The 21,564-nt window shown below is 43.7% G+C and overlaps 1 protein-coding gene across 24 annotated transcripts in view; it reads left to right on the forward strand.

Annotated features, from left to right (window-relative positions):
* The window catches only part of CSNK1G3 (casein kinase 1 gamma 3), a 158,982-nt gene that overhangs the window by 27,859 nt on the left and 109,559 nt on the right, over window positions 1-21,564 (forward strand). For 23 of the 24 annotated variants that reach the window (XR_005600224.1, XR_005600223.1, XR_005600225.1 and 20 more), the window contains one exon: window positions 8,135-8,175. The exons of the other annotated variant lie outside the window; for it this stretch is intronic. Coding sequence is in view for 19 of the 23 variants with exons in the window: in XM_039543722.1 (XP_039399656.1) it covers window positions 8,135-8,175 (41 nt within the window). In the remaining 4 variants the exon portion in view is untranslated. The remainder of the gene's footprint in view (window positions 1-8,134; window positions 8,176-21,564) is intronic. 24 annotated transcript variants of the gene reach the window in all.

The following is a 21,564-nucleotide window of genomic DNA, read 5'->3' on the forward strand; positions in this document are numbered from 1 at the left end:
CTCAGATTGAGTTTGACTATGCAGTTAGCGCAATACTATTGTTAAAAAAACAACCATTTTGTGCTCAGCCGTGACACAAGCATGCACTCTGTTTGACACTTGCATCTGTTTTGAGATAGGTTGCTGTTCAGGCCAACTTATTTTCTGAAGAGTACCATGGAATACAGACAATCTATGAATAATCACTGCAGGGCAGAACAGGGGACCACAGTTTAACTTTTTTGTCATGAGGAGGATAGCTTCTGTAACAATATCCAACCCTTGTAAAGCACGTTATTCTGGTTTAAGTCCAAGAGTGCATTTTTCTCAATGTTTTCATTTTCCAATATGTTTATTCATACTAAGAGCTTATAAACTTTTGGTATACTGTATGCACTTCTAGATTATCCAGTGACTTAACTACAATTCAGATATGTTACTGTTTTTTTCCCCCTTCCTCTTTTGCACTCTCAGCAGGAAACACTATGTGTTTAGTTGCGTTCTAATCATTTGTGGCTGTAATAAAACAGATAAAATAATACTGAGGGTCTAAATTTGTCCTCACACCTATGAAGTTCAGAATTTAGGCTATAACTCTATCCTTAACTTCTCTTTTTGCTAGATTTTTTTCAATGGATTTCATACATAGTATGAACTAAATTGAACCAGTGTATTAACTCTCTTAAATACCATTTATTAAGACAACTATAAGAAATTCAGGAAGTTTATTTTTTTTTCCAGACATTTCATAACAGAACTTATTTTTGTCTGGTCTCTTTTCCTTTTTTGATAAACACAGAAATGAAAAATAAGTTCTGTGAAATTTGACATAGCCTGTAGGAACCTGTTATCTGTCATGTAAAAGTATATTTATTATTGTGTATCTGTTTTGATATATTTTTACAAGGTTTTGGTTTTCCTAGTAAGTAGAAATGGAAGCAGGGAGAAATAGACTCAGTACTTGTAAGTTTTTACTTTGCTGCTTGTGGTGATTGGGATTTCCTAAGTGTGAAAGCAGCTGAAGGTAATAGAGAAGTCAACTTCTATCTCAACAGTTCAACTTGCAAGTGTGCATAACATGCAAAGTTAGCAGTGGATAATCTGCTGATTTTAGACATAGATGAGTGTGAGATTGAAACTTAAAAAAAACCATCGGCTGCACTCTGTGAGCGGTACTTATCAGAATGTACTGTATAAAATCATTTAAATTTGTAGGTCATTCACATTAAAAGTTATGATTAAAATTAGATTTGTCATAGACTCTGTTTTAATTTAAAACAAAAGCCTATGATTATTTGACACTTAGAATATTGCATGTGTGAATGTGGTGACAAATAATTTAGGCCCCCATCCTACAAAGACTTATGCATGGGCTTAATGTTATGCATCTCAGTGAAATTACTTACAAGTCGTAAAGTTGAGGCACATACATATATCTTTACAGGATTGGAGTCTTTGACCATGACTGCACTTGCAGATGTACAGCACTGTGAGTTAAACCTGCCTTCATACAGCTGAGTAGGGAAAGCGCTGCAGTCTGTCCACACTGACAGCGCACTGTTGTGGCCACATTTGTGGCACTTGCAGCGGCACTGGGAGTGATACCTTATGGGCAGCTATCCCACAGAACACCTCTTCCCATTCTGCCGCCGTGGGTTGTGGGAAGGAGGAGTGTGTGCAGGGCATTCCGGGTCCTGTCCCAACGCCCCGTGATGCATCACTTCTCATCCCAGCAATCCCTGTGTTTCTGTCCACATTTGGCGCCATCTTTCAACGGTTTCTGTGCAGTGCGATCTGTGTTCCGTTTCGGTCTGCGGGAAATGGAGCCTGAACTGCTGAGGAGTATGCTGATGAGTCTCGCCAGTATATCATGTTTGACAGTCGAGCTATTTCTTAAGATCCAAAGTGACAGTGAGGAGTCCGATGATATCGAGTCGCGTAATGCATTTGACACGAAATTGCTTGTGGCATTGACAGACATGCTCAGCACTGTGGAACGCCGCTTTTGGGCTCGGGAAACAAGCACTAAGTGGTGGGATCACATCGTCATGCAAGTCTGGGATGACTAGCAGTGGCTGCAGAACTTTCGGATGAGTAAAGCCACCTTCATGGGACCGTGTGAGGAGCTCGCCTCCACCGTGCGGCGCAAGGACATGAGATTGAGAGCTGCCCTGCCGGTGAAGAAGCGGGTGGCTATTGCAATCTGGAAGCTGGCAATTCCAGACAGCTACTGATCGGTCGTGAACTAGTTTGGAGTGGGAAAGTTGACCACTGGAATCGTGTTGATGCAAGTTTGCAAGGCCATTAATCGCATCCTGCTCAGAAAAACCGTGACTCTGGGTAACGTGCAGGACATTGTGGATGGCTTTGCACAAATGGGTTTCCCTAACTGTGGAGGGGTGATAGATGGGACACACATTCCTATTCTGGCACCACCCCATCTGGCATCCAAGTATGTTAATCGGAAGGGGTATTTCTCTATGGTTCTCCAGGCACTTATGGATCACCGTGGGCGTTTCATTGACATTAACGCAGGCTGGCCTGGAAAGGTGCATGATGCACGCATTGTTCAGGACAGAACAAGACTGCCCTGTTCAGGAAGCTGCAGGCTGGGACTTTTTTCCCAGAGCGGAAGATCACAGTAGGGGAAGTTGAAATGCCCATTGTGATCCTTGGAGACCATGCTTACCTGTTAATGCTGTGGCTCATGAAACCCTACACAGGGAGCCTTGACAGCAGCAAGGGAACAGTTCAATTACAGGCTGAGCTGAATGACTGTGGGATGTGCTTTTGGCTGTTTAACGGGCCGCTGGCGATTGCTGTATGGGAAGCTGGACTTGGCCTAACACAGCATCCCTGCGGTTATATCCGCATGCTGTACCCTCCATAGTATTTGTGAAGGGAAGGGTGAAAGCTTCACTCAGGCATGGACCTCCGAAGTTCACCACCTGGAGGCTGAATTTGCACAGCCAGAGAGCAGGGCTATTAGAGGGGACCAGCATGGGGCTGCAAGGATTAGGGATGCCTTGAGGGAGCAATTTGAGGCTGAAAACCAGCAGTAATGTCTGGTGCCTTGCACAGGAGTGAAGTGCAGTGGTTCCAATGTTAGTAGGAATCGGTGTTTGCTAAGCTGACTTTCAGTGCCTGTTTCTTTCCTGGGCTAAGGCATCTTTTACTTTATGTAATAATGAATGTTTTCAAAGTCAAAAAATCCATTTATTGAAAAGGAAATTCATTTATTGAAAAGAAACACAACTGCTTGGGAATCAGAAAGGGCAAGGGGGTGGGGTGGGGAACGGTACAATCACAGATTTGTATATGTCCTGTCTGGAGTGCTGTGTAATGAGTGCTGCACTTCAGGATGGCTATACTGCATAGTGATGGGGGTTGAGTGCAGAGGGTAAGGGTCGTAGTTTTCAGGACTGGGTGGTGAAGATACAGGTGTTGTGCTCCACCTGCATGGCTACAAGCACCTGGGTAGACTCCGCTTGGCTCTCCATGATGCTTATCAGCTGATTCATGCTTTGCTGCCGATGCTCCGTGCTTTGCCACCGGTGTGCTGCGTTTTCCTGGCGGATCCTGCTTTCGCTCTCCCTCTACTCCTGCGCTTTTTGATTCTCTTTAAGAGATTGCTGCATCACTTCTTGCAGTATGTCGTCTTTGCTTTTTCGTGGCCTCTTCCTGAGTCTTTGCAGTCTCTCAGCTGGTGATAACACGGACGTCTGAGATCTCAAGGTTGCATCTATAAAGGCAAAATGCAACACATAACAGAGGCAGCATTGTTTATACCAGACAGAGTAATGATTCCCCCGCACTTAAGGAGGGCACACACAGTCAACACAATAGCATAATTTTCCCATCCCAAAGAGAGTGCTCATAACGCACAGAAGCCCCAAAATGGTGAGTAAGGGGGACTGATTGTTTCATGGCTGTACTGTCCTCTGGGTTTCTGTGCCTTGGGGAGAGCCAACAGCTGCAGGGGACACTTATATTGAACAATGTCCCAACATTTTCCACAGGAGTTCGTCCTGGAAGATATCTCACTGCTGAGGGTGACCTGGGAAGCAAGGGAGAGTCTTCTGCTGCAATGCAGTTTCCGCCCTGGCCCGTATGCAGCTTGCCTGTGTGCAGCAATGGCACAGTGGCGCGGACACGTTAGCCTGACTGAGACAAGGACCACGGTGGCTCTCCCAAGAAACCTGCACAAGCGCATTGCCCACATTCTGAATGAGACTTTCGAAGAGATTACTGAGACCGATTACTGTGATGTGATAGACCACATCAGTGCACTATTCTGCATTTAGGCATGCATGCAGCCCTAAGTCTCCTCTCTGAAAGAGCCTGCAATGAAAAAATTCCTTCCCGAAAAAAAAGCCACTTACCAGGAACCTGCTCTTCTGTTTGTCCTCCACCAAGCACCGGCCACTGCAACTGGCTACCTGGCTCAAGAAGAGCTCCTGGCTGCATGCCTCCAGGGGTTCCGGGGTGTCTCACCCCACCCCAGCACCCTCACTCCTGCTTTCCTCCTCCTCCTCCTCCTCATGCTCTGAAGTGTCCATGGTGGTGCTCGGAGTGGAGGTGGGGTCACCCCCAAGTATCACGTCCAGTTCTTTGTAGAATCGGCCGGTCGCGGAGGGACACCAGAGCAGCCATTTGCCTTGTGGGCTTTGCAGTAGGCACTCCGCAGCTCCTTCACTTTAATCCTGCACTGCAGTGCGTCCCGGTCATTGCCCCTTTCCATCATGTCCCTTGATATCTGCCCGAAGGTATCATAATTCCTACGGCTGGAGCACAGCTGAGACTGGACAGCTTCCCCCCCCCCAAACACTGATGAGGTCCAGCAACTCGCCATTGTCCATACTGGGGATTGCTTGGCGTGTGGAGACATGGTCACCTGGAGAGATTTGCTAATAGCACTCCATGCCTGGCTGAGCAAACAGGAAGGGGATTTTTAAAATTCCTGGGGAATATAAAGGGCGGGTCTGATGGTTGGTCACCTGAGGCCAGGACAGTAGAGTTCAAACTAATGACCAGAGTGACTAGAACAGGCATTGTGGGATACTGCCAAATACTTCTGGAGGCCAATCAGAGTGCATTGGGCAGCCACACTGGGGCTGCAGCGCAGCAGCGGCAGCACAATAAACTTTATTCCTCTCGGGGAGGTGGAATACCAGCAGCGCTGTCGCCGCGGAGACACAGTGCTGTACGTGCCTTGCTAGTGTGGAACGGGGAGTGAGGCACAATGATGTGGGCGGCATTACTGTGCTGTAACTCACAAGTGTAGCCAAGGCCTCAATGTAGAGCAACAAAGTTAAGACCTGAGATAAATGGGAGATTATTAGATAGACAGTGGTTCTCAAACTTGTGTATTGGTGACCTTTTTTACACAGCAAGCCTTTGAGTGCGATCCCCCCCGTTAATTAAAATAACCTTTTTAAAAAATATATATTTAACACTATTATAAATGCTGGAGGTGAAGCAGGGTTTGGGGGTGGAGGCTGACAGCTTGTGACCCTCCCATGTAATAACCTCACGACCCCTTAAGGGGTCATGGCCCCCAGTTTGAGAACCCCTGAGCTTAGCAACAACTTGGAAGCTATTGTGGTCTGTCTATGCTGGAGAAAAAAGATGTTGCCATATCTTTATGGTGGCTTATAGTGGTTAGTGGCATGGTAAATTGATCAGGACATGCAAGTGTATGAACAGACACACTGGATGCATTTATGTGGTAGGCCACAACTGGGTTAATTTAACCCTGGGCAGTGTGCCCACTCCCCTGCTCTCACATACCAGGCATTTAACTGATTCTAGTGTGTGATGACAGGGCTCCCATCATATAACCCATAATGTGGGGTAGATTCCCTTGGGTTTCTGCACACTTTGTAATCTTCTCTCCTCCCCTCCTGATTGGTGTGGGGAGTAGAGGTTACCAAGAGGGAAATATCAGTCCACAAAGACTTCAGGTCTCCTCTCCTCTTACAGGCACATGGTCCACCAGCAAAATTCAGAATCTTACTGACTTTTGGGAGCTGGGGCTTTTAGCCTTTGTAAGCACTAGACACTGTGTTCAAGTTGCAACAAACTATACAGTCTTATTTTTCTTAATAGGACTTAATTTGCGGTTCCTATTGTTTTCAACTCAACCATGCCTCCATGATGCTATGAGGGAGAACTTATGTTGCTGCTGCCAGTGGTACATCGTGTGCCTAAAGAGAGGAATTAACTCTGCAGAGTTGTCAAATCTGATGCCTTTTATAAGTTCAATATATTTTATAATGACACAATTGAGTTTAATTTTTCAATTTAATTTGAGTCAATTTTCTGATAAATATATATAACTCTATAATTAGTTGTCACAACATTTTTAGTGGAGAATTAAAAAATTCAGTACTGACAGTCAGCAAAATAGTGAAAATGTGCATCTTACAGCATTTTGTATATGAAGGAAAACTGAAAAAAATGAAATAATTTTGTGGTCTTTTTGCCATAATAACCATCCAGGTTTGTTGTATTAATAGTTAATACAAAATTTTCCTGATTTGAAATGCGATTTTTCAAATTGATGGTATTTTTAAAATATCAAACTCCTCCCTAAAATATTGGCAAAAGGTTGTTTTAGGTGCTAATGAACTTTTATCCTCTTATCTTAACTCTGTTAAAATTTTTCATGACAAAACTGCAACCGTTGTTAGTTTACCTCATGCAATTGGCCGATATTCATCTTTTAAAACAAACCCCAAATCTGAAATTATTTGTACTAGTAAATTTAACTGTCTCAGTATCATGGCTGTGGACTTTTTCTTCAAGCATGTTTTTCTGTGAAATAAACAGTAATCAAATGCACCCCACTGTTCCACTTTAATACCAATTTTTCAGACTTTTTTTCTCTCACCACCTCTTCACTCCCTCTCAGTGTTTTTACTTTCCTCCTGTCTGTTCAGTTTCTAACTTTCCTTTCCCAAGTAGTAACAAAGATGTTACGAACTGGTGCTAACTAACAAGGTCACTTTGGGCCACAGAATAGCCTTGGAATTCTGTAGTGCTTTCTGTACAATTGGTCGGTGACCCATATTGTGTCTCAGCAAAATTTCCAGCTTTTGATGCTCTTCAGGGCATGTTCTCTGTGAAATGCATTCTCTTGATAATACAGTATTAAAACCATTAAATTCACTTCTTTAAATCTATGCCACTAAAGTTTAGCAGCTTAGTTAAATATATTTTTAAAGAAATAGCAAGAGGAAACTAGCTTTAAAAAAAAATCTAAACCTCCACTGAGTTACAAATCACTGAAAATAGGAGTTGGTAGAGCACAAATGTACCCTTTCTTGCAGCTAACTTCTTTTTGAGCTTTCTGTTCGAACAGTGCATGTTGTTTGTTTAATTTGTTTGTAGGTTGCACAGGAAAGAAAAATCAATGCAGTTTTCTTATTTGAAAAAAAATCCATATTAAATTGTAATCAAATGCTTAAATCTGATTTAAAATTATAACAGCATTTGATTTCCTTAATCTAGGCGTGCATAACACTGATGTGTTCTTCAGACAGCTTGTTTCATTAATTTTCTGTATAAATATTTTCTTACTGTGTTGAAAACATTGTTTTTTTCTTTCTTTCTGTGATGGTATCTACTCAGTCATGTATTTAACAGAGATCGGCCTGGAATTTTGGATTCAAAGTAAACAGTAGCAAATCTTGTTAGTTGTGTTAATGAGTAAGTTTTATAGCTGTTTCTGCTTTACTTGGGGTCTGCCAATATTGACACTGCGAATTTATCTTTCATAAAATACACTTTAAAATCAATTATGTATTAAATTAAAAGAATATTTCAATTTAATTGTTGAAATCACCCTTTTGTCAACCTGTTGGGTAAATTGCCATTCATTCTTTGGTCATGTGTTAAGGTCATGTGTTACTTCAGTGCAATGAAAACACAACATAGGGTGCTATTTAAGCTGGTCACAAGCCTGAGTGTTACTTTGTCAATAAGCTCTTTGGCAAGTAGTGTGTTTAGTTGCTGAACCAAATAGGCATAGTAGAGCCTCATTAATGTTTAATGTGGATGTAGTTTTTGGCAAAAGGGAGTTCTTTCAATGCTGTGTCTTTTTAAAAGCAACTCCTGGCAGAGTCTGACATTCTTGTTTTTGTCTTTCTTTAAGGAAAAAATTTGTACACAAATGAATATGTGGCAATTAAGCTGGTAAGTTAATATTTTTTGTATTCAGACTGACTTTTCTCAATATTTGAGATGTGAATTTGGTTAGAAATTTTCTTTCAAATAATGGTTTGTTTATATGCAATTAAGTCTACTTGTGTGTATACCACTGAATTATACTAGTTTCAACTGTTGTCACTAGTTTCATGGGTGAACCAGTCTGACTACTATTTTACGAATCTGTCCACCAATCATATTAGGTGGGTTCCTCTTTCCTGTAATAGCAGTAGAGGATTGAAAAATGTGACATCAGAGGAAAGCTCCAGAAATTCTGCTTCTGTCCAGCAGGAGAGCAGCAGTGGAGATTCTGGATGACTATTTTTCCAATTAATTCCACCGCCGACTTTTCAGATTATCTTGTCTGTCATGATTGCTATTCTTGCTTCTCATTGTGAACAGATATCTCACATTCTACAGCTATTTGATGTAATTTACTAATGAATGCTTATAATTTCCATATCAGATGTGATATGCTTATGACCATGACATTCTTTCCCAAACCACATTTTAAGGGCTTGTCTGCATGAGGAGTTTAATTCATAGCTTTTTGCTGTCAGGTAACACATGTTACAGAAGCTGCAGTAATAGCTTGCACCCAAGGCACTGTAACCTCTGTCAACAAGCATCACTGTGTACACTTGGCAGTGATTTGCTGCGAACTGTGTGTATGGCACTCTGTAAAGGTGCTCCTGTGCTTTGCTGTTGAGCAGTGTGCCTTCTGGGATTTTTCTCACTGTGTTTTGTGGGATGCATAGCAGGGCTGGTTCTGATTATTTTTTAAAAATCCTGTGATTCATTTGTCTCTGCCCTTGCCATTTTTAAGGGTTGGTAGCACCATTTTTGAATTGCTGTGGGGCAGCTTGGGCCCAAAAATGCTTGGCGCCAGTATGCTGGCAACCTTGATATACGCATAGCCTGTTTGGGCTGTATTTTAACACTCAAAGCTGGATGAATTCAGTTTTGATTTTGCCTGACACACCATCAAGCAGACAATGTGGCAGCAGCTCCTCCAGCAGCAGGAGGATCTCCAGTGGTGGCAGAACAAGGAAGTGAACAAGGAAGACACTGAGCAACTGAGTAGAGGACCAGTTCCTGGAGCAGCTTTACAGCAAGCGGCACTACTTCTGGGCTTGGAAAACCAGCATGGATTGGTGGGAAATGATTGTTCTGCATACCTGGAATGACCAGCATTGGTGAAAGAATTTCTGGATGGGGATGCCAACCTTTTTGGAGATATGTGCTGACTTGACCCTGCAGCTACAGCAGCAGTGTACCAACTTGCAGTGATCCGTAATGTGGACAAGCTTCATACCCATTGGGGCCATTGTCAGGCAGCTGTGTGATGCCATGGAAAAGATAGTGCTCCCCTGGGTTATAAAGCTTGATATAATGCTCAGGAGGTTATTGATTTTTGTACTCATATGATTCTCAGATTGTATTGGGACAGCTGATGGGCCCATGTGCCTCTTTGCCTCCTCTTCCTCTCCCCAAGTCATGGCTCAAAATTCATAAATAGAAAGGGGTATTTCTCCATGGTGCTCCGAGGGCTTGTTGACTGCCATTGCAAGTTTATAGACATAACTTCAGGGTGGTCTGGAAGAGTTCACAGTGTTAAGATCTTTTGAAATTTGTGTGTATTTAAATTAATAGAAATAAGACTCCTTGGCCCTGGGAATAGTGTGGACATTTCCTCCAGTTTTATCCTGGGAGACCTGGCTCACCCTCTGTTTCCCTGGTTAGTAAAGCCATTCATAGAAGCATAGGACTGCAAGGGACCTCGAGATCCTCCAGTCCAGTCCCCTGCACCCAAGGTAGGAGTACATAATAACTAGACTATTCCTGATGTATTTGTCTAATCCATTCTTAAAAGCCTCCAATGACAGAGATTCCACAACCTCTCTAGGCAATTTGTTCCACTGCTTAATTGCCCTGACAATTAGGATGTTTTTCCTAATGTTCAACCTAAATCTCCCTTGCTGCAATTTCAGCTCATTGCTTCTTGTCCTGTCCTTAGAGATCAAGATTTCTTCACACTCCTCCTTGTAACAACCATTTATGTACTTGAAAACTGGCATCGTGTCTCCCCTCAGTCTTCTCTTCTGCAGACTAACAAACCCAGTTTTTTCAATCTCTTCTCAGATTATTGTTTTCTAGACTTAATAATTTTTGTTGCTTTCTTCTGGACTTTCTCCCGTTTGTCCCCATCTTTTCTGAAATGTGACACCCAGAACTGGACACGATACTCCAGCTGATGCCTTAGCGTGACGTAGAGTGGAATAATTACTTCTCACATCTTGCTTACAACATTCTTGCTAATGCATCCCAGAATAATATTTGCTGCTTTTACAACAGGATTACACGGTTGACTCATTTAGCTTGTGATCCACTATAACACCTATATCCCTGTCCGCAGTACTCCTTCTTAGGCAGTCATTTCCCATTTTGTACTTGTACAATTGATTGTTTCTTCCTAAGTGGAATACTTTGCATTAGTCTTTATTTAATTTCATTCTGTTTACTTCAGACCATTTCTCTAGTTTGTCCAGCTCATTTTGAATTGGCTGCTTAGAAGATAGGAACTGTTAACTACTGTCTCAATAGTTGCAGAAAGACAGTTGAGAATGCATCTGGCTGTTGGAAAGGGATATGGCTTTGTTTGTGGAATAGACTAGAAGCAGCAGAAAAATTCCCAAATGTTGTATTTTCCACAATATTTGTCAGTGTCAGGGAGAAAACATTATCAATGGGTGGGAGGCGGTGATGCAGAGATTTGCTCAGCCACTTGAGAAGCCAGCAAAGTGTCCACGACAAAATGCAAATAGCGAGGGTGATATTGTCAGGGATTGCTCTTATTTTGAACCTCAGGCCTGACATTGCAAAGCTGAATTGTATTGTTTTATGGGTGTTGAAAATGCAGTGTTGTGGCAGTTCCTATTGCACCTTGTGTGTTTGCATGTGATTGCAAACCCTGATGAATTAGTGCAAATGTAATTATTTGCTGTGTAAAATGAACTGTTGATTTCTTTAAAATGTCATTTGTCGGGTTGTTTAATAAATGTATTACTTAACAATTATCTAATGACAAATAACCTTTTTCATTAAATCAGCAGTGAAACAAAACAGTAAAGTGCAGCAGTTCAGTGCAGGGAACAATACAAGGAGCAGGGGCACTTAAAGTCACAGCCGAGTAACAGCTAGGCTCTGCAACTTCTGAAGTGGAGTGCCAAGGCTCAAAAGTTATCTGGGGTGATAGAGAGCTCAAGAAAGGGGGTGCCAGGTGCCCTGTTCTCTGTGCCTTGAGCTGGCGTCCGGGAGGGGAATGGCTTCTGGGAGCAGTTCTGTGGGACTACAGTGAGGAGGAGTTGTTCCCAGTAGCCAGTGTTGTCTGTGGCCTACATAACTTAGCTAGATGCTGGTTTGCAGTATTGTATTGCCTGCTGCCCTAATAGTAACGTGCTGTAATGGGGCCTTTTGACTTCCTGTCTTCTCCAGGAGTTGCCTCTGCCATCTCCCTGTCTTTTTCCATACTGACTTTAGCCATGGCAGTGCAACTGCCATGCTGTCCATTGCCGCTGCCTGGAGAGCTCCTTGTCAGATTCACTCTCTGGCCTCAGATACTGCCTAAGTAAGTAATAGTAATAAAGTAATAATTGGAGATATACCAATCTCCTAGCACTGGAAGGGACCTCGAAAGGTCGAGTCCAGCCCCCTGCCTTCACTAGCAGGACCAATTTTTGCCTCAGATCCCTAAGTGGCCTCCTCAAGGATTGAACTCACAACCCTGGGTTTAGCAGGCCAATGCTCAAACCACTGAGCTATCCCTCCCCTCTCTCTTTTCTTCATCTCTTTTCTCTTCTCTCTTTTTTGGGGGGGGGGGTGAGGGTGGGGTTGGGAGGGGGAATGGAGACTCTCTAATGATATCTATGAAGATTTCGTCACAAATTTTCAGTTTTCTTCCCCTCAGGTTTGCCAGCCACTGAGCCATTGACAAGGGCCTCGTCTTTGAGGGTCTGGCCAGTGCAGGTGCTGTAGCTTTGGGGTATTAAAAAATGAGAAGGGAGTATTATTCATATTCTAGAGAGGCTGTGATAGCATTTTCATGCATTTCTGGTTTTACCTCTCTGAGATTCTTCCAAGTCTTGGGGGAACCTCTGAGATAGTAAGCAGTGTGTGCATTGGGAGCTGGGAGTCCTGGTGCCAGTGGTGAAAACACAGAGCGCACCATCATCACTCCGAGAGCTAGAATCATGCTGGAGAGGACCCTGAAGGATGCCATCTGCTGCCAATACGTGGAAAAACTGAAACAGAAGCCAGACCAGGGCAAGGCCTTTGAGGTGACATGCAGATGGGACACCAGCAACCACTTCCTCCCCGGGGGCTGCTTTACCTGATTTGCCGACTGGAGGTTCATCCACCGGGCCTGGCTCAATTGTGTCCCACTGAATGGAGCCATCCGCCACAGGAATCAGGACAAGAGACGCAGGAAGTGCGGCTATGCCAACCAGACACTACCCCACGTCCATAGGGAAGGTCACCGTGAACTCCACCGTACTCTGAACCGACAGCCAACTACGATCATCATAACCAATGGGTACTGGAAGAAAAACATCATGGTGGACGTCACAGTACCTTTTGAAAACAGGAACCCAGCTTTCCACGACTCCCAATCTCAAAAGCTGGAAAAATTTGCCCCTCTGGCTGACAGCGTGAGAGCTAGGGGCTACGAGGTCCAAATTCATGTGCTGATTGTTGGAGACCTGGGTGCATGGGATCCCGGTAATGAGCGAGTGCTGATAGAATGTGGAGTCAATCAATGCTATGCTCGGCTGATGCGGCAACTCATGGTGTCGGACGCCATCAGGTGGTCAAGGGACATCTACTAGAGCACATCACCGGACATTGGCAATACCAGGAGGGATGAGCAGAAGTGCAGCTGGGAAAGTAACTCAAATACTTTCCTGATGGACTGTTGTTGTTTTTTTCTCTAAATGGAGACATTTTTTTCCCCCTAAATTCTCAGTTACTGAGGGACAATCTTCACTCATTGCTATATTTTGCTTTCCGCCACCAACTCTCTGTATAACTTTTTTCATCAGTAATGTACCTGAATGCATGGATGCTAAATATCTAAACTGTATTCTTTAATTCATTCACCTAATTTTGGGTTATTGCTGATTATGTAATATATTTATCTTATGACTTTAAAAATAAACTTTGTATGTGTGAATAATCTAGGCACTACAGTGGAGTCGCATCATAGGTGCATTTAATTTACCCGATTTTAACTATACATGCTCATCAAAACAAAAACAAAAAAAAAGAGAAAAATAACAGTTTAAATACAGTACCTGTAGTGCGGACTATTCTGCTCGGCATTCCACTCAATGAGTGTTTGACTATAAGCGATTTTCGCCTTACGCGCTGACTTCATAACCTAACCCTCGCGTAATATGCGACTCTACTGTATATCCAGATGTACAGACACTTTTTTCAACCTATGTATTATATAATTTTTTTAACGTTAGCTTTAATAAAACAATTGTATGCTGTGTGGCTTTGCTGTTGTGCCTTGGAGGATTGAGGGTAAGGGTGCAGGGAGGGGAAAGGAGGTTGGGATTGGGAATTGTGTTCTTGTTCTTGCTTTGCAGTTTTGCTATGCCTTAGAGGTGCTTATTTGATGTTGGAGGGGTTAGCAGGGAGAATCTGCATAATAAACAAACTGCATAATAATTCCCTCTACATCACCAGAAGGCTGACTCTGGATGATATTGCACTGAGGCAGGTGACTAGGATGCAGAGACTGATCATATTCAAAAAGGGAAAGGGCAGACCAGGGAGATACACTGTGAAGTTATTCACTAAGATGGTCCCCTTAGAAGTGTTGCTGGAGTGGAAAGGAGTTGCAAACTATACCATTGGGGAAGGCTATGCAGCTATTCCTTAGTCTCTGAACAAAAATTGAACAGTTTCTTAGCTTTAGATTTTGCTTTCTTACCTGAAGACATGTTGAAAGTACAGAGTAAAATAGAAAGGGTTCTGCAATGATTGTTTGAAGCATTCACAGTTACCAATCTGTAAGAATGCATATTACTGGGCTTTTACAGGGGAGTTGTACTCTTTATAGTTTTGGGCATGCACTTTTGATGTCTATCTTACGAAAAGAGAGTGCTTCTTTCCTTGTAATCAGTGTTTCAATAAACTTCTGCATTTTTCACAAAATAATGTTTTCCTTATTTGAATCTGCTGTGGGATGGGGTGAAGGAGAGACTGTAGAAGTGCCATGCTGCTGGCTGCCATTTTGAGGTGGCAAATGGGGTTTGGAGCGGGGTGGGGTGGTATTGGGTCGGACATCTGAGGGAAGAGAAAAGAAAATATGTATATGGGTGGGGGCCCAAAAATGTTAGGTAGTTGGGGCTTTAACTTGAGATTGGAGGCCAATTACCTGGCTTCAGTAGCCACCATTTTGGAACAGTGAATGGGTTGGGGGGGAGGGGGGAGGCGTGGCGGCAAATGGACAGTTTGGGCTGAGGGTAGGAGGGAGATTTTGACCTCAGTCAGAAAGGCTTCTATCTCACATCAACCTACAATAGCTGCTGCTGTGGGGCACCCAGCATGGAAACTAGTATAGTATAATAATAAATTATAACTTAAATAGAAGATTTTTTTTGTTTTGTTTAAAAAAAAAAAAAGTACATGCAAAGGTTCCTCCCATAGGATCAGCCTCAGTCCTTCTCGGATTGCTGCCTGGGATTTAGGGTGTCTTGCTGGTGGTCCCTCGAGGAGGCAGCAAGCTCAAGTAGTTTCCTGGATTGGGTGGTTATGTAGTAATGTAAAATCCTATTCAGCACCTTAAAAAAGGACAGGTTATATATAGGTATATCTCCAACCTGTCCTTTTTTAAGGTGCTGAATAGGATTTTACATAATCACCCAACCCAGGATATATATATATATGGAGATATACCTATCTCATAGAACTGGAAGGGACCTTGAAAGGTCATTGAGTCCACGAGCAGGACCAAGTACTGTCCCTGTCAGGTTTTTTTTGTTTTGTTTTTTTTTAAACACGTTTCCTACTGGAGTTTTTTCCTGTTTTCCCTTATTTTAATGTAGGTGCTTGTGAGCTGTTTTACTGTGTATCTGGCACTGTTCAGCATCCCAGCTGTGGCCCCTCATGGACATCTGCCCAGCAATGTTCACAAAAATGTCTTAATTGCGGTGGGTGGCTACACGACTTTCCTGCACTAATGCTTCTGCCCAGATGGCAATGAGATTCAGGGTCTTGTAGGGCTTCTGTAGTATTATTGCAGGCATCCAGGAGCAAATGGAGAAGATGGTGCTGTATGCCAGTTGTAAAAAGGGGAGGGGACAGAGAAGAGAAGGGAAGGGCATGCAGGTAAATAGATAAGTCTGTAATGGTCATCTGCAAAGTGATGTGGGATAGCCATTGGTTGACTGTCAAAGTAGTTCTCAGCAGCATTCCGTGCACATGAACAATAGATGGGACCAACTCACTTTGCAGCAAAGTTAGTTCATTTAGAAACGAGACTCTGGAATTTGCGATAAATATGGAGTCAGTGCACTATAATGAATTGCTTTGTGTTATATACAAGTATTTTCAGAGTGGATTAACTGAAAAAGCTGTGGATTAACACCCCCATGAAGAAGAGCCCTAAGTTTCAACCGTTATTTAAATTGAAGTTCTACTGTGCTTGTGGATGTGACTTAGTAGGCCTTGTCTACTGTAAGGGGAAATTGGATCTTAGCTACTCAACTTGAGTTACGTGAATAGTGTAACTCAAATCAACATAGCTTAGATCTACTTACCAAGGGGTCCATGCTACGTGATGTTGGCCCAAGATGCTTTCCTGTCGACTCCGTGTACTCTTCTCAATCCGGTGGAGTACAGGAGTCGATAGGAGAGTGATCTGCGATCGATGACCCATTAAATCGACTGCCAATGCATCGGTCGCTGCTCGTCGATCCCCAGTAAGTGTAGACAAGCCCTAAGCTGTGGGTAAACCAATAATAGTTTCTATAATAATGAAGATATTTCAGAATGGATTGAGGTTTTTAAAAACAAACCAACCAACCAAAAAAAACCCCAACCTTACAAACAATGTATGAAGGTGTAAAGCACTGTAACTTTTATTGACACTTTTTTTGGAAAAACTTGCGTAGCTGTCTCTTGGCTCCACTAATGAATGCCATGGAGTTATTCCAAATCAGTTGTTGAATATTTTTTGCAGCACCTTATATATTGAATATTCTGGTTTATATAAAATGAAATTTAGAATATGAAAATTTGAGTTGTAGAATAGAGAAATAAAAAATGGCAAGTATAAAAAGTAAATGCTTTAAATATAATTATATAAGCAGCTTATGAGAGGAACTTCTACCAAACTACTTGGTGGTTAAGTCAGGGTTGCCAAATACAAAGTTCATTCCACGAGTAGGAACTGGTGTAAAAAACATCCCAAACTAACTTTTTTTCCAAAGAGCAAAATTGTGTATCCTTATCTTAAATTAATTTTCCTTTTTAAAATATGCCTGAAACTCTTTAAGTCCAGTACAAGTCGAGTTCTTTCTGTGTTCAGAATGTGATAGTTGCTGAGGTAGTGTAATCACAATAAACCTTTATAGTGTCTTTTGGAGCACTAATTATATAGTACTCCAGATTAAGAAAAAATGTAAATGTGATACTGTTTGGTTCATTCATGGATTCTTTTGAGCAAGTTGCCACATTCATAAACATTGCCAATTTATGAATTATTTATAGAAATAGCGTAGTAATTTAAACTCAGTATTTTATATTAATTTCATTCAACCTCTGAAGTGATTGTGCTTTGGCAATTTAGTTTTAGCATTTTGATTTGCTAATTCCTCTGAATCTTACAACAGCATCACTTAAAGCTGTGTAAAAAGCTTTAAGAACCATTTTCAAATAACTTGTTTTAGAAGTTCTGAAAGCGTTCTACTACTGGTAAAGCCCTAGTGTGTGTTACTACAATGTGCAAGACTCAGCTATAATAATTACTTGACCACTTGAAGCAATGCAAAGGAAGTAGTGTGTTAACATATAATAAACTAACAAAAGGCAGGAAATTCAAAGTTAAGGCCAAAACTCTAACTTTCACTATTGTTGATGGGTATAGACACCTCTCGCAAGCGTCCTCTTGTCAGAATGTACGTGCCTGCACTTTCTCTCTGGCTTGCAGTTGAGTCTTCAGCAACTCAGCCCTTTGGGCAGAGTCTCACGCAGTCTGTCTGTGAGATAAAAATCAAACCCCTTCCAGGGTATAAGTCTAACGGGGGGTGTTAAGGGGGAGGGGCTTTCTCAGCACCTCTGTAATGTTGCTTTATTTGCAGCTCTATCTCTGCGCTCGCTCCTCAATCAGTCCAGCAGGGCCTATCGCGGTACCCTGGTTCGATAGTCTCTCAGCCCCTTCTGGGCTCCCTCAAATTGTCCCTGCTCAGGTGTAGAGTGGTGCCCCAGGGCTCCCTCCTTGGAGGCAATGTCTTTGCCCTTTTGGGGCTGCTTAGACACAGGCTCTCCAGCTGGACCACCACAGTTCAGTTCCTCTTCCAGGGATGCATCAAAGTCCAGGCCACTTCGTCAGTAGTTGGCATGGGGGCCATTGGCCTGCACTACAGAGACCCTAAAGATAGCAACCATCCACCATGTCCCTTCAATTTAGCTGAGTCACTGCTACAATTCCCTGAGCCACTTCCCCGTGGCCCCAGCACTTTCTTCACCCTTATCTCAGGGCCTGGCCCTTGTTGAGTCCCAGCGGCCAGCCCAGAGCTCCTTCTTGGCCTCTACTCCGCCCCAGACATGCCCAATCTCTGCCATCACTGCTCTGTTGGAGGTCCTGTAGCTCCCTCAGCCAGTCAGGCACACCATCCACATTCCTCCAGCAAAGAACTGAACTCTGCTCTGCACTTCATGCCCCATTCTCTTCTCCTGGCACCATCTTCTCTCTCTTCCTCTAGCTTCTTTATTTTTCCTTCAGCTGGGTACTTCATGGTGCCTTCAGGTATTATTGAGGTCTCTTTTTCTCTTTGCCTTGGCCAGGGCTTTCCGCTGGCTCTGCTTGTGTTGTTTGTTGCTGCTGTGTGGTGATGTCCTTCAGTCCATCCCTCCCTGGCTTCCTTCTTTGGCCTTCCTCTGGGGTCTGGTTCTGGGTGTCTGGTCTTCTGTGGATCTGATTGTCCCTGTCTGCGGATCTGGAGAATCCTTCTGAGGCTGCTCTCTTCTTCTGTCTCTGGGAGTTCTCTCTGGTGGTTTTGTTGTGGTTGTTGTTGTTCCAGGTTGGTTTCAGATCTGGTTCATCCTGGACAGAGTTGTTGACAGTAAGTGATCTTGTGCCAAGGCTGGGCTCAGGAGCTCTCTCCAGCTGTAAGCTAGCTGCTCTTTGAGCTGTCTGCCTTACCAAATCTTCTGCTTCTGTGTGCACCTGTGATGCTCTTGATCTAGATGTTACCTAGGCTAAGGAAGGACTGCATGCCTTCCCTTCTTCCAGGTCTGTGTCATTGCTTGTGACTGCTTCAATTGATTGATGTCTTGATGGTGGGTGTTGGGGATTGTCCTTGTGGATGTTGGTGCCGCTCTGGCTTTACTGTGTTGAAGGTGTGCATCTGACGTTGCTTCTGCTGTTGTCTGTGTGCTCAGAGTCGCAAGGTGCAGTGCAAAGTCAGCCAAGCAGTGGTGTTCCACCATTCCATATTCCCCACGCTTTTTGTAAGTGATGATAATCATATAATCAAAGAGGCGAAGAAAAGAAAGAAGTGGTGTGACTTGTCATCCTCGGTGACGCACTGTTCGCACCCTTGTGCTGCTGTGCATGCTGCCTGAAATCACTGTGTATGTTGAAAGCTGTTTTATGATGTCTGATGACACCACAGACCACCTGATGAGGGATGCTGAGCTTATGCTGGGACTCAGCTCTCGATCCTTCTCCTGCATCTCATAGCTTTCAAGTCAAGTTGATGTTGAACAAGTTAGAGTTCCTCTCGCTGTCTCGACTTGATGTGCTATCTGGTCCGCTGGCTGTCTCATCTGCTGAAACTGTTTCTCTCTCTGATGCCTTGTCTTCTCTCTGTCGTGCATGATCCATTCTCTCTCACTCTCCTTCTGTTGAAGACCTTCCTGGCACCTGACACTCTGACTCTCGTGTGCTTCCTCCATAGTTGGGGTCTCCTCTCAGGGGGATTTTGATGAGATTTCCTCTCCTTCTTCCGAGATATCCTTCTTTCTTCTCTTCTTCTTCCCATATTTTCTTTTTCTTCCATTTCCACTCAGGCATTCTCATCCAGGGCTCCTGCCAGGAGGGGAGTCAGTCAGGCTCCCTTCTCCCTCTTTCTTCTCTTCTTCATCATGGCTCTGATCTCTCCTCTGGTTGGTTTATCTGGTTTTTCATTCTGGTTGGTGGCTGTTCTTGGCTGCTGGGTGGATTGGTGTGGTGCTGGTCTGTGGGGTGTTTTTGAGAGTTTCTCAGTGTCTCTCATCATCTGTTTCTCTGTAGTTTCTATTCCTGTTCCCTGCTCTCCCTGCTTGTCTTTACTTTTTGGCTTGCTGAACTCCAGAGAGCTTAGTAGCGTGCGTGTACACAGCATGTTACATTTGCCTGCTCTATGCTGCTCTGCTTCTGCTCTGCTCCCATCCACATCCAATCTCTCTCCTCCTTCCCTCTCTCTCTTCCTCACTGCTCTGTGGGCTTCAGCATACTCTTTTCTCTTTTTTCTTTTTGCTCTTGTCCTGCTGTGTTGTTGACTTTGCTCTTCTTCTCTTCTTCTTTCTTTCTTCTTTCTTTCTCTCTCTTCTCTCTTTCTCTCTTCTCTGCTGGTTTCTTCATTCAAGCTTCCCCTGGCTCTGCTGACCTGTGTCTCTCTCTTCTTTCATCTGTTCTCCTCTTACACTGTCTTCCTCTTCCTCTCCTGAATTACTGTCTACTGAAACTTCTTCCTTCAATCCAAAAAATCCTTGGTCTCCTGGTTCTTTCTTCTTGGTCTTTGGTTGTACTTTCTCTTCTCTTGGCTCTCTCATCAGTTCTTCAGTTCTTCAGCTCTTCTTCTTTTTCTTCACAAGTGATGGTCGGACGCCACCACTAATCTGCTTCTAAACTAAACTCCTCTGTCCTTCTCTCTGAAACTCTTGCTCTTGCTCTTCTGGACTTCTTCTTTTTCTTTCATCTGGTGCTCTGTGCCCAGGTACTCTTGTGCTGTGATCAGGCTTGTAGATGTGGCCTCCTGCTATGACTATATTGTTATGTGCACACACACACACTCTCTTCTCTCTCTCTCTCTTCTCTCTCTCTGCTCTCTCCCCCATCTCTCCTCCAGCATCCTGTGTTATCAGTTTATTTTGTGTCCAAGTCTCAGTTAAGGATGGTAATTAATGTCTTCTGGAGGAGTGTCTGAGTCTTTCTTCTGTCTTCTGTGTAGTCTTAGTCTTCCTCTCCTTCTTCACTATCATTGGTTGAGCACACAACGAACAACATTCATCTTAATCCTCTTTCATTTTGTTCTTTCTTCTGATTGATTGATGATCCTGGGACCATGTCCCTCCCAACCAGTGCTCTGTGTGTGCTGCCTGCTTGCTGCAACCTGAGCCCTGTGGTGTGTGTGTGGTGTGTGCCTCTCTTCTCTCTTGTCACACACACACAGCTCTGTCAACAGTCAGTCTCTCTGTGTCAGCTTCTCCATCTCTTCTCTCTAATGCCTAGCCTAGTAGGGTCAGGTTCCTCTCCTCTGCTCTGCTGCAAACCTCCTCCCTTCCTCTGCGTGCGGTCCTCCCATGTTCCATGTGCCCATGGTAATCCTCCTGGCTGCAAGAAGGGTGGTCGGTTAGTGGCTTGGCGCTTCACTTTCCCCACCCCACCATCTCATGCATCTTCGAAGACCCTTCTTTTTCCAGTAAAAAAAAGTCTCTGTTATTGTTATTGTTGGCAGCAAGCTGATTTTTTTTTTTGTGGAGTTGCTCCCCCCAGCCCAACCTCCTCCCCCCCCTTTGACTTGGGACAGGCAGATGGCCCCAAAGGACCTCTCTGGTGGAGTTGCTCTGCACTTCAGCTCCTTTTATATGGGCTTGCTAAACCCGGATTGGCTGCTCCTTGCTGCCCCTCTCTGGCTGCATCCCACGCTGCCACTCTAAGCAACTTGGAGGACTCTCTCTGCTGCCATTTTCTGGGGTGGGATATGGCAGGGCTGTGAGGCGTTCAGCAGGGGGAGTCAGGGCCTAGTTCACCTCATTACACACTGATATTCAAGAGGGGATGGTGTTCTTGGCATGAAGTGCGTTTTTAACTGTGTGTGGTTCTAAGCTTTAATTTTCACAAGGATGTTTTATTATGCTCTTTATGTAAGCAAGGAAAAA

This window comes from Mauremys reevesii, linkage group 6, assembly GCF_016161935.1.
Source record: "Mauremys reevesii isolate NIE-2019 linkage group 6, ASM1616193v1, whole genome shotgun sequence".
In the NCBI taxonomy this organism is placed as follows: Eukaryota; Metazoa; Chordata; order Testudines; family Geoemydidae; genus Mauremys; species Mauremys reevesii.